Source organism: Amphiura filiformis, chromosome 3 (genome assembly GCF_039555335.1).
Source record: "Amphiura filiformis chromosome 3, Afil_fr2py, whole genome shotgun sequence".
Lineage (NCBI taxonomy): Eukaryota > Metazoa > Echinodermata > Ophiuroidea > Amphilepidida > Amphiuridae > Amphiura > Amphiura filiformis.
The window spans coordinates 55,137,692-55,151,219 of NC_092630.1; the positions used below are offsets into that span (position 1 = coordinate 55,137,692).

The 13,528-nt window shown below is 37.2% G+C and overlaps 1 protein-coding gene across 1 annotated transcript in view; it reads right to left on the reverse strand.

Annotated features, from left to right (window-relative positions):
• The window catches only part of LOC140148765 (protein FAM53A-like), a 181,785-nt gene extending 170,634 nt beyond the window's left edge, over nt 1–11,151 (reverse strand). The window contains 2 exon segments of the mRNA XM_072170820.1: nt 3,610–3,964; nt 10,982–11,151. Coding sequence (XP_072026921.1) covers nt 3,610–3,675 — 66 coding nt within the window. The 5' untranslated portion in view covers nt 3,676–3,964; nt 10,982–11,151.
• Between the last annotated feature and the right edge of the window lie 2,377 nt (nt 11,152–13,528).

Below are 13,528 nucleotides of genomic sequence, written 5' to 3' on the forward strand. Positions count from 1 at the left end.
ATCATATCTGGTACATGTAAGTATGCAAACGTCGACAGGTTCAACTTAACTGCATCCATTAACTCATTTGACATTCTGTTCCAAACCGAATCTATTCATAATGCATAGCCATCTATATCATGTGTAAAGCATCTTTATCCCATATTTTCAATAAAAGCTTACAATAATTTGCACCTCATTCCGTAATTTTGTGATCATTCTGGTTGAACTGCAAGAAGCATACCAACTAGAGTCAGGTACTATTTTTGTCACTTGGTAACTTAAATTATGTTTCCGCTCAAGGAAAGTGAGAAAATTGACACCTTGGTGTACTATCTTGTTACATGTATGTTTTAGAATGCACTTATTCAGTTGCATTCTAAATACCACATTCAGTAATTACAAAATTAATTAAATATTAGCATTTTTTATTAAATTTGTTCAAGTTCTTTCATGAATCATAGTTGATGGGGTAATTACTTGAACAATGAAATTAATCCAGTCTTTAAAGAACTTGGGAGTTAACTGAAAATATTAAAGGTGAGGTGACTGAGAGTGAATAGTATCGATGGATGAAACTAAAGGAAAAAAATTGTGTCAAATTTCTCTAACGATGAAATTGGGAAAATGTTATGGAAGGATATGAAACAAACAGGCTGCAGTCCACCATTTGATGCTACAGATTTAATACACTGGCCACATGATCCTTCCATCTATTTTCGTACTCTCTTCAGATATGTACCGTAATTTGTTTCATTCCATTTCCTCACATTTTTATGGTATATACCGCTGCTTTGGCAAAGCGATTCAAACAAAAGTATGAAGACAGCTCAATTTGCTGCTTTTGCAATGCATCTATTTTGTACCCTTGGAAAGATAGCTTGATTCGAACAAGGTCAATCTTTTATCGCATTTGATGATTTGCATGTATGCACAATATAGATCTATTTGCAGGTCAGCCTCAATTTTATGTAAGACTAGATTAGGATATGTTTTTATACTGTCAGAAAAAACTCAGAAAAATTATCTCTCTAAAAAATTTGGAACGGGAAGCTCAGATACGCTGATTGAGATGCTCTCAATTGAATGCTTCAAGCAGCCACTCGAGTGTGCGTATGACTGAGCTAGTTCTGAGTAGGCCTATATCATAGGGTATCAGAGGAACCGAGTTAGTGCTAAGTTTAATAACCAGATCCAGTGGGGGTTGAACCAGTACACTCAGATCAGCCACAATGACTAATCTTGGGACATCCCGTGAGCGCATTATCTAGCAAATGACCTAACATCTTACCCAGGGTAGAGTGGGCAACCAAACTATGAGACCAAGGGGAGATGTCAAAGGCAACTGATATTTATTTTTATTGTAAGTACAAGGCCAACATAATTTTGTGTTTCACTAACATTGCCTTTTGTCCTGCTAAAGTGAAACATTGGCCACATTTTATATTCCTAGAACTTCGCAAGATAAGCTTACAGCCAAAAATACAATGCAACTAGAAATAATCTCCTGCTGCATGAAATCATAAGCTGCTTAGTGGTTCACTCCCTAACTTCATAAATATACCCAATGCCATACATGTAGCACAAAGTCTTTAAAGAGTACAGTGCGCCCAGGGTGTGCACAATGCATTTATGTGCCTTCGTCATGAAATCTTTCAAAAATGTAGTTCAAAAATCCTGCAATGAGGAGTGTCTCTGACAAATCCTGCAAAAGGAGTGTCCCAAGTAGACCTATAATTTGTAAATGTATGGCAATTGTACATTAGCGCTGGCTCAATGAATCAGGGATGCAAGCTGACTTGAAGGAAAAAGCCTGAAAAGTGTGTGAATCTAGGCCCAAAACCTCCAAAATGGGCTAAAAATCAAGAAAAGTGCCGGAATTTGGACTTCATGAAAGCATGAATTCCTGCAAAAGCAAGAAAACTTGCATACCTGATGAATATACGAGGGTCATTCAAAAAGTTCTACCTCCACCACCACATCTCTGCTATCTTACGTGCCAGGATATCTGTATTCACTTTAAAACCAACAGAACACATCTTAATATAAGAACCCAAAATCACATTTTAACTTTTATTTTGTAGCCAAGATTTAAGAGTATGGCTAATTTCAATTTCCTAGTACCGGTACGTAAGATAACAGAGATGAGACGATGGAGGTAGAACTTTTTGAATGACCTTCGTATATGGACAATTCACCCTCATTTTTTCTAAAATAGCACAGGCTGTAAAATAAGCAACACTCAATGGACAGGGGCAATTTTTCTGAAGAGATTTGATAAAATGGCTCCTATAAAATATAAATTCTACTGCAGTACAATTTGGTATTCACCATCATGGCCTAGCCATTCTGTAATACCAGATGGATACATGTAGGTAAACAGATCTTTCGCATGTACACCTTACACACATGCTGGCACAGCAAGCAGCTCGCTCAGTTTACAAGTAATCTGTATTAATGGAGGTTTGCTTTTCAAATATGACCTCTAAAAAAAAATAGGACATCATCATCATCAAAGAAAGTATAAAATTTTCATAAATTATATCAAATACATAATAGATAGGCCTACATGTAAAAATACAAAGTAACCACAATTTTACTTTACATATTTATTTTAATGAGAAGCAAGGCCTGGGGACAGTCATTTCACACCAATCGGTGCAAAGGTCAAAAACCTCTTGAAGTAAGAGCGAATAAACTGAAATTGGAAAAAACTAGGAGCCCCCCATATTGCCCTGATGGGTAAGCTCTGGGGTGCAGCTTGAAAACTCCTCTAAGCAACGAAATATAGCAACAAAACAAAACCTGCTGTACAATGCATCAATATCAAATCTTAATATAGGCATAAGCTTATACAATGTCTGACATGAATAATTATTATTATTATTATTATTTTATGGTATTTATTATTATTATCAATTTATTAGTTTTATTAGTATGATATTATTATTAATTTATTATTATTATTATTATTGTAGATAGAATTACTGCATTTTTTTTCATTTACTATAAATGAGCCAACTTGTGACGTCGTTGCCTGGCAGTATGCTCACGCATCATCACAATTAACATGAACTGTTTCACTGATCCAAGTGGCTATGTACAGTGTATTAAGGTTCAAACTTTTGCATCAGTTATGAAGGCAAAAAATGTTCTAAAAAAACTATAAAAAAATGCAATAAGCTTTCATATTGAATTTGAACCCAAAAGTGAGACATATTTTGTTCATTCCCAGCCAATTTTAAGCTTACCTTTTGGAATTCAAGGCAAAATATGCAAATCAGCTATTCATAAATACATGTATGCAGACAACATGACACAAAACTATACAGCACAAGAGGTCACCATACTCTATCACACTGCCAAGTTTAAAGTTAATCTGCTATTGCATGTAAGCTGTAGAGTAGTTTCATGGAATTTCAGGCAAAATATATAACCTACTATCACACTACCAAGTTCAGCTAAAGAGTGGATTATGATTTTGCTGCTGCCCTGATAGACAAAAATTCCATGGCTTCTTCAGACTCTGTGGAATACGGATCAAAGGCATGGATCCCCGCATTAAATCAAACAAACAGATACACACACTGTCAAGTTTTCAATTTAAAAAGTGAAATTTAAAATACTCACAAATTCCGAAAAAGTAACATCTTCCAAGGAGGAGTTCCGTAGTTTATCTGTTATCAATGTGACCATATTACACAGTAAAAGGTACGAGGTAGACAGGAAAGTCAGCTTTGATACCAAAAAACGAAACTGCTAAAGGCCCATCACGCTTTTCTATGTGCGCAAAGTATCCGAGCTCTTCTTCTCTTGCTAAGGACGAATGCAGAGAAAAACAAGTCTGTGTGTGGTGGTTGTAACAGCCAGGATGTTTACGTTAGTGTTACGTGTGGTAGCTCACAATGCTCCGAATGATGATGACTTGGATTGACAGTCCGCAAGCATGAGCACCGCTGAATGGATTGGGTAAGAGCTTAATGCCCTGCAATCAAAGAAAAACAAAACAAAATATTCATCAAATAATGGTCTATGCTTATTGAATACATAATCACAATTGGCAAGCTTTCATTACTATCAAATCAAAGTTAATATCAGAACTTCTGCAGTCATGTCACGCACTATTTTCCGCTCTTCACTGAATTTTTGAAAGCAATCATTTTATACTACAGTCTAATTTATCATGCTAATTTATACAGAAATGCATGCACAAAGTAATGTTTTAATGCTTGACATACACAATACCAGACAATCAGACATTGGAAAAAGACTGACAAAATGACCTCTAATGACCCTACATAACTTTGACCCCAGATCACTTGCACCCCAAATCAAACTTGGGTCAGAGGTTCTTGTAACTAAATTATGTATGACAGGAATTTCTTGCAGGATATGTTTAGCACAAACACAGTTCACAGCACGGTTCCCTTCCCAAACTCATTCAACATGTTCAGCATGGTATAACTGATGTGTGTGCATTCATACATTTAGTAATTCTAACCAACTAATTCAGGGTCCAAAGTTCATTTTGTGACAGCACCCATGTTCAATGCAATTTAACTAAATCAAGGTAACAAATCCCAATTCTCAAAGTTATTCAATACCAACTTGAAGGGGCACCCACTATGGACCACTATGGCCTCATCCCTATAGCATAGTCCAATAACTTCAATTAAACAATCATAGTGCAAAATTTGACTTGAAGTTGAAGAGTATGAGTTTTTGTACCCAAATTTTCAAAGGTCATTCAATGAATGTGCAAATTGTATTGGGGTTAAAGAACTGTACCCCCAATAGATGAGCAAGTTGTGGATCTTACTCATCTTAGTGACCAAGGTACTAATTAGTAATGGTAACTACCGTAAGGTGCCTTGGATTATTTCAAATTCCTATTTCTTCACCCCCCACCCCAAAAAAAAAAAAAAAAAAATTTCCATTGTTAAATTATTTGTCAACTAAACGGAAAATGGCCCAATGCACTACGGTGTTAAATTTCCCAAATTTTCAAAAGCTAAACTAAATGCTATAGGTTCACTTGGCACAATATACTTGCCAAAAATGGTTTCAGCATCGGTTGCTAGTTCTATTGATTAGACAGAGTTTCGGATCAATTGCTACCATGCATGCAGTCATAGCATGCTATTCCTCTGTTATTTGCTATGGATTTTTGTTACTAAAATTTAAAATGAGGGTCACTATTGGAAAACATTATTACTATCAATAATGGGCCCCCAGATGATGCATTAATATGGCCCAGGTAGTCAACGCCATGGTAACCAGTGTATTATCCATTTAAATAGGGAGTGATTAAGATGCAGACTAGAAATTAAAATGTGCTTTCTCAATTTCTCCATCATCTACCTAATTCAGTTTACTGCTACATGGATATTGTAACTTTGAATTTACCGAATCAATATACCTTTATTATTTTTACCAGACTGAAAATGAAATGATTTTAATAACCTGGGATGTTCAGGCCTGGAAAAAATTGGTAATTTGGCAATTTTTGCTGGAAAAGTTGGTAATTTGAGGGAATATTTTGCTTTTCTCAAAAATTTTCTGGATAAAGAAATACATAAGAAATTGTGGAAAATCCTGCTAAGTTGGAGGGAAATTTATCTCTCTTGCCGGGATCGTCTAATATAATATTTTGAAATTGACTACCGGTAGTAAAAAAGGTCTTCTTTCTTGTTGCATTTTATTTCGGAGTCTTAAATGTACATTGCCATTGATTGGAAAAACAAATAATCACCTTTTTCTCATGTCTGCCCTCTTTTTTGTACAAGTGTAAAAGTTACTTAAACCAGAAGATTGTGACTTTTGGACTCCTGGTACCGGTACGGGTACCAGGTAACTTACTTGGTCTACTTGATGAGGTGTCAACATTTCAAATATTTTCAACCCTATCCTCTAATTAAGGCCTAAAAAGAAAATTGTTTGATTGGCGTAACATAAAAAAACAAATTAGGGTAGGTCGGTCGGGATTTTTTTTAAAATTTTTTTTTTTTTTTTTACTTTTCTAAATTTAAACTTTTTTTTTTTTATTTTTTTTTTTTTTTAATTTGTAATTTTTTTTACTTTTTTTTTTTTTTTTTTTTGCAAAAAAGAAGAAGAAAAGTCAGGGTCAGGCCTACTTTTAGGGTTGATCGGGTTACGCCAATCAAACAATTTTCTTTTTTAGGCCTAATTATCAAACTTGGGAAAACTATGAAATTACATAATGTATGAAAATCACAGACAGCTCCATCATGTCTATACCATTGCCAAATGTGTATGTAGGCCTACTGCTTGTGAACTCGAGGTCGGTAGTGATGTAAAATTGCGTCTCTGTATGCAAGAGAGCGTGGATTTGATTGTACCTCCGAAGACAAGGGTATTTGCTGCGATTCTGAAAATGGTGTGTGCGTTTCAAGGCAGTGACGTACCATTTTTGTGCAGACGAGCAGTGTAGTGAGTAACATTCAAGGTGTTATTCATGATAGCCAGCACAACAACAGCAGATATGACTGATATCATTCAGTCAAATAATCCTAAAGATATGACCTGCTGAAGTCAACTTGGTATCTTTGGGTATTTTCCTTTTCATTATTAATTTCATTCATTCAAAAATGAATAAAAGAGATCTGTCAAAATATGGTAACCAGGTGTATGATTACATGTATATTATCCACAACATGCTCATCTATCAAGGCACAGTTCTTTAACCCCCATACGTTTGCACATTCAATGAATGACCTTTGAAAATTTGGGTACAAAAACTCATACTCTGAAACTTGACATCAAATTTTGCACTGTGATTGCTTAATTGAGGTTATTGAACTATGCCATTGGGATGAGGCCATTGCGGTCCATAGTGATGTAATTGACAAAGGTCAGACATATTTATAGGTCACATCATTCCCAGAGCTATAATATCAATGGAATCACAAGACACGACATGGAAACCTGGCAGTCATGCCGTCTACTCCTTATGTATAGCATTGCAATGTCAAGAGAGATGCCCAACATGAGATAAATGTATCACTTGACTTTTAAAGGAAATGAGTTCTAATTTGCAACATTCTCCAGTGTTTTACATTCAGGGGTCGAATTTAGCATGTGTTTACATGCACCGATGCATGTAACATTTTCTTGATGTGCATGCACAAAATTGATCCACTGTGCATGTACTTTTCTTTCAGCCATTTTTTTTAAATAGAGAGGAAGATCCTCGGTGCATTTAAATTATTGTTTCTAATTTGATCCGTGTTTACCTTTTGAAAATCTATCTGTCAGCCATACTGAGAGAATACAATAAGAATATAGGGCTAAAAATATATTGTATACTAAATATTGATTGCTCAGGTTGAATACAATATACTATCGGCGCATATGAATATGATCATATCATTCAAAACAAACAAACACACTGCATGTATTTAAATTAACAAATAGTTCCAGTCCAAATTGGTATACGTGTGCAAAGTTGCTATATTAATAGTATATATTTGGTGAGCTGGGCTCTACATGTATAATTGGCATTAAATTGAAATTATACAGATCAAAATCAAATGTGCAATGAATTTACTCTAGTATTGAATTTATTAATGTAAATTATGTAACTGCCATCAATATGCACACACATTGATCACTATGATCATACATGTACATGTGCATTACTTGGTCCAATTACCTGGCTTTGATGCACCACATCTCACAGGGGCTAGGCACAAGGGTATAGTATTGGTCAATTGATTTGATCAAGGCGGCCTCACATTATTCGGGGTTATTTGGAGCTGACGAGAGGGGTACACTATCCTTGGCTGCCATCAATTCACTTGCCTTGCCAGGAAGTCATAATATTTTTTTTGCTAAAATTATTTTACATTCATGATTAGTCAAGTTTTACATTCATGACAGAGTGGCATTTGACTATTGTTTTTAATAGTACCCACCCAGGCAAGGAACAGCCATGCCATAATTAACTTGTTGGACTCGTTTGCATGGGTAGATGCCAAACTTTAGGCAACAATCAAACAACAGGGCAGGGTTTGGCAAACTTTAATGTCATGAATTCAGCACATTTTTCATGGGGGAGAGTTGTAGTTTGTACTGATGTTTCCGACACTTAGTTTACCTGTTGGTTTGCAGTGGCACTCTATCATGTGGCTCTTCAACATGCAAAACTGGGCGGCAGGGTTTGTGGGTAGGGTGTTGGAGGGACCGTGCTGTACCTTGTCTCAGCTGACTCTACTAACACTGGCTGCCGGTTAGCAGGCAGATTGGTTCAAAAATTGTGGTTTATATTAAATGTGCTCAATGGTCTCATGTCTAGCTGCTTGTCAAGTTGTCATCATGCCCATCTCCCTGCGGCAAATTATGATGGGCCTTTGCTCAGCCTCAGATATGGCTCACCTAATTGAACCAACTGCTGGTGTATATTTCTCTAATCGCACATTTTTAATGATGTTCCTCGGGTGTGGAACTTGTTGCCCATGTCCAACCAAAAGGTCGTCTCAATCCATGTGTATTTTTAAGAAATCATATCGAGGCTGCAGTCGTGTCCAATGTAATTCACTTTGTCCTGTGTTCTTCGTGTGTTTTTGTGTACATTTTCATGACTTCCTTTTGTTCTTGTTGGTTTTAGTTTTTTCTTACACTTCATTCCTGATGTAGACCCCGGATGTAGAAACTTGCCTTTATCAATGAGGCATTTCGTTGTAGTAAAAATGCTGATATGCTGACTAAGCCAGGGATTTTCAGGCGGGCTCGCGGGTACCCGCCCAAGATTACATTACCCAGGAAGGAAATACCCTGCCCGGTGCCCGAAATTCAACAAAAAAAAAAAAAAAGGGTTTTTTTTGTAAATGTTTTTTTTTTTCGGTTTTGTAGTGTCCCAGGACCTAGACCTAAATGCTAGGATCATTCATGGTTGACCTAAAAAAAATTGCATGATTGTTTGTGTTTTTAATATGAAAAGTGATAATTTGTATTCATGTCATACTTGGGGCAGTATTAATACGGTAATTTAAAATAAAACACTTAAACCCTATGCATGCATGCGCAGGGTTAAAGAATGATGCAATCTCCCCAAGTCCTATACGCATGGAATTGCTGCCCGGGCAAGCTAACCCCCCCTTGTTTCCGGTCGGTGATTGTGTGCTTGCAACGCAAGGGGAAGGTTCGAACTCCGGAGGCACCAAGTGACTTCTTTGTTCATCTTTTCTCCTTTTTTTTTGTTTCTACTGATAGCAAAAATCAAGTCAAGGGCAGTTAATAGGGTTCATATCAGCTATTTTCCAGTTTGCTTCTCAGCCAAACCATATTCTGGAAGAGTAGACCAATGAATATGAACGCTTTTATGATCCCAGGTGATCTACTTAATTTTTGTGCGACTTTTGTTATTTAAATTGAACATTTCAAATTCGACTTGCTTGCCTAGGTCGACTTTTGTAGTCCGACTCCCGTAATGACTTTCCAAACTGCTATCCAGCATACAGTTTTTGATGACCTACACACGTGCTACACCTATTTTAAATAATGTACAACACTCTCTGATTTCTCAACACTCCAGTTACATGTAGGTCAATTAGACTCAAGATGATGTGTGAGTGTGAAAATTCTGTTCTTGTGAAAAAAATTGAGCTAGCTTGAAATTCCCCTGGAGAAAGAAGACCTTAAGTTACTGTAGTGCCAAGCCCAATTGTACCAGCCTACCTGTTTGAAACTTGGTGAGTCTGTTGATCCTGGCTGTGGTGGTTAAGCTGATTAGGGTTCTGCACTATGGGAAAAATTTAAGCTGCTCTAGATCATGAGATAAATACCCACCGGTTACCATGAAATAGCTCCCAGTTTATAGCCTCTCTTGCATAATATGATCGGGGGTTCAAACTCTACTATTTTTTCCCTTGTTTAGTTCTACACCTAAATAAACAGAGCTCATGCCCGCTAGGCTGGCCCGCTCAGCGCATCCCTGAATGATGCTAAAGACGAGGTTTATAACTTATTGTCTTGGGCCAAAATCTGTGTTGGCCTTGTTGCAATGTTGTTCATACTTAATATTTTTTAAAGTAATTAATATGGACACAAATTTTGATAGAATAAATCACAAAATTCTTATCTGCTCATATAATATTTAACTAGGAATTTACTAGAAATTTCAATTGAATGAACACAGCCTGACAATATTTTAGACATACATGTACATGTAGCATGACAATTTTGTGCGTACACTGCACACATGGGCGTAAATCCGGGGTGCAGGCTGCAGGGGCCAGGGGAATGTGTCCTCTCAACTTTCGCAAAATGATCAATTTTTGACCATTTTGGCCGGTTGTCCCGTATCAGAACTTAACCATTAAATGGCATTATAACGCAGAAGTATATGAATCCAACCATGTCAACTCATTTGTGATTGGTTAGTATTTTAATTTATTTGTATCCTAGGTCATGCTTTCGCGTTTCGCGGTTGGATCGCATACAGCTGTTGATGAAATGTGTTAATTGAACTTTATATAGGCTATATGACATGACATACCATTATGACCGTACAGACGGTTCAGGCATACACTAACAAAAAAAGTTATTTTTAATACATTTTTTGAATGAGCAAAATATAATTAGAACAAAATTATAGGTCATTCAAAATAAAGAGACTCGAGTGACAGAATTCCATGATTCATGAATTTCCACCAAGTTCCGAGTTCCAGTCAGCTTCACTGCTTGATTTGATTTCTTCCCAGGCAATGTCATATTCTGATTTCGGTATGTTTCTTTTACACAATTTAAGATATGAGCATGTACATAACAATAAACTGCAAAATTTGGAAGACTGACATGTACCTATCATAAACCGAGTTGCATGCATGCACGACATGACCATGGCCAGATACACGTTCATGCACATTGTGGTTTTCCGATCACTCTGGCAACAACATTTCACAGTCCATTTTGTTTTTCTGATTTTGAGCAATTTGCGACTTGTATTTTCCAATGATTTTCACCCACAATACAGTCAACTTACCAAATAACAGAAACCATAAAGAATAAGGTCCAAATAATGACATAATCTGGAGCACTCGCCCTCCCAATCTCGACAACCAACACAAAATCCTTACGAACACAGAGCTAAGCAACAACGTTTTTTGCTAGCCAACTCTGCACAACACTGCTGATCGGAATGAACGAAAAGACGTGGAGTTCGAGATTGGATTTGCTCCAGCAGCTCTCGAGTGAACGGAGGCGGGGTTTCCCCTCAATTACACATCATCTGCATGAAAAGGATTCCCCACGGCAAATCCATTTTACGATTTACTCATTATTTTAGCAAATTATGCCTAAATTTTGTACCCACCTTAAAAAAATTAGCCTTTTATTGACAGTTTTCCGTCTTGTACATCGCACCAAAATATCTGGACCCACTGCGATCACTGAGGGGCTACCTTGTCCTTTCTTAATTGGGAACTTTAACTAGATTACTATAGAATTTTGTAGGTAATTATTAAAGAACTGGATTATTAACTGAAGTAATATCTACTTTTATTTTAAAATTGATTGAGTAAAAATTACACAAAACATTATTCCTAAGAGGATTGTGTCATATTTAACCATAATACACACCTTTTAACATGCTCATCGATATAATTACACACATTTTTTTAACCATTTCATATAATCTCCCCTGTTACGAAAGTGGTTCTTTCTTATTGAAATTGACGTCATAGCTAGGGACCCAATGATGACTGGCAAACAGGTCGGTTCGCTCATTCATATGCATACTACCATTTCCCGGCAAATAAATAATAAATGCCGGGAAAAGTTTAATAATAATTTTATTGTAAACTTTCTTTGGGGGGGGTAGAGGGAGATTTTTTTTGGGGGGCAAAAATTTGTGTGTCATCTGTTGACGGAATGAAAAAAAATTGTTTTTATAGCGGGAAGTGTTAGCTTTCGTCTGATTTAAAAACTTTTCTGATTGGATGAAGGGAACATTTGGGGTTTTGTCACTAGTCACCCACCAGCTAGCTCTCACACAGCTCTTATGATGCTATGCACTCAACCGTGTATAGTATTAGTAGAAACACAGACTGTGCAGAGGCTAAACTCGCTGTGCAGTGCTTGGAAAAATCTGTGTAGGTCCTACTCGGGTGTATCAGGGTGGAAACCGTGCGTAGATGCATTTACAACTGAGAATCGTTTGTAGCTAATAGGCCTACTTTTCATATGGTAGGGCCTACGTGATTTTTCTCGGGAAGGGGAAACGCCAAAACGTTCCTTTTTAATAGGCCTATAATTATTTAGGCTATATTGACCTTAACTCAAGAGTTTAAAACACAAGACCTCATGGAAATATAGATTAATTATTGGCTTCCTTGACTCTTATGATAAGATCAGTGTATTAAAGTTAAGAAATTCCCTGCAGTTTTTTTGTATTATTATTTATTTATTTGTTTAGTCTATGCCATGATGCCATCCCACACTCGTCTATAGCTATTTAGCACGTTTTAAGGAAATGGCTTTAAATTAATGGGGTCCAGGGTTACTGTTATAAGGATAGGGTTAGGTTAGGGTTGGTGGTAGGCCTATTCGATATCATATAGGCCTATGCCTAGTCAGTGGCTCCGGAAACGGGATGGGGCCCAAGTACCCTCCCAGATAACATGCATATATTGGCCCAACGTTGGTTTTCGAACGCCAATCTTGGCATCAGCATTTTTTTGCTGCCCATATTGGGCCAATCTTGGCTTACCATCGGTAATCTTCATATTGGCATCACATGCATGCAGTGGCAGCTAAATCAAGCCCAATCTTGGACCAATCTTGGGCCCATGAGCAAATGATATTGGGCCATTATTGAACATATCATCGGGCCACCATCGGACCGTATATCGCCATGTTATCTGGACTACTGAGCCCCCCCCACATTGACATCGCCCCGATATCTTCATAGTAGAAATCGCCATGGTAGGTTGAATCCACAGCCACTCATGCCCATTTTATTCGGACCTTATGAGATGCATAGTTAGCGAAGTGACCTGACTAAGGCTACTGACAATAGACGGGGTAATTGATTTCTCGCTGTGTGAGTAAGCATGTAGGCCCTATACGACATTGTGGTCAATGGTTACTATACTGTCTCCACTTGAGTGAGTGCCGCTATAGCCTGCTGCGCGCTGTACAGTAGGCCTAGTCCATACAGGACCAACGCAATATAAAATTAGAGTTTTGGTCAAATTTTGAGTTCAAAGCGCACGGCCAATTTTCAAAGCGCACGCTAACGACTATCATATCTGTTCAACACGTATTTTCAAGTGTATGAGACCACATCTGGTTTCTTGAGAAAAATTCATTTACGGGAGATAGGGCCTATTCATCATTTTCTAACCCAGTATCCGAAGATTTTCGTCTGATATCAAAATCGTGCATAGCAATTCACGTGTATCGATCCCGTGTATTCATTTTAATGTCTCTGCTGCACCAAATAATTATTAGCCAGGCGATGTCGGTGTGCCCCCCCACACACACACACACACACTTTTATGGAACGCCCTTAATGATAACCTTCTTTATA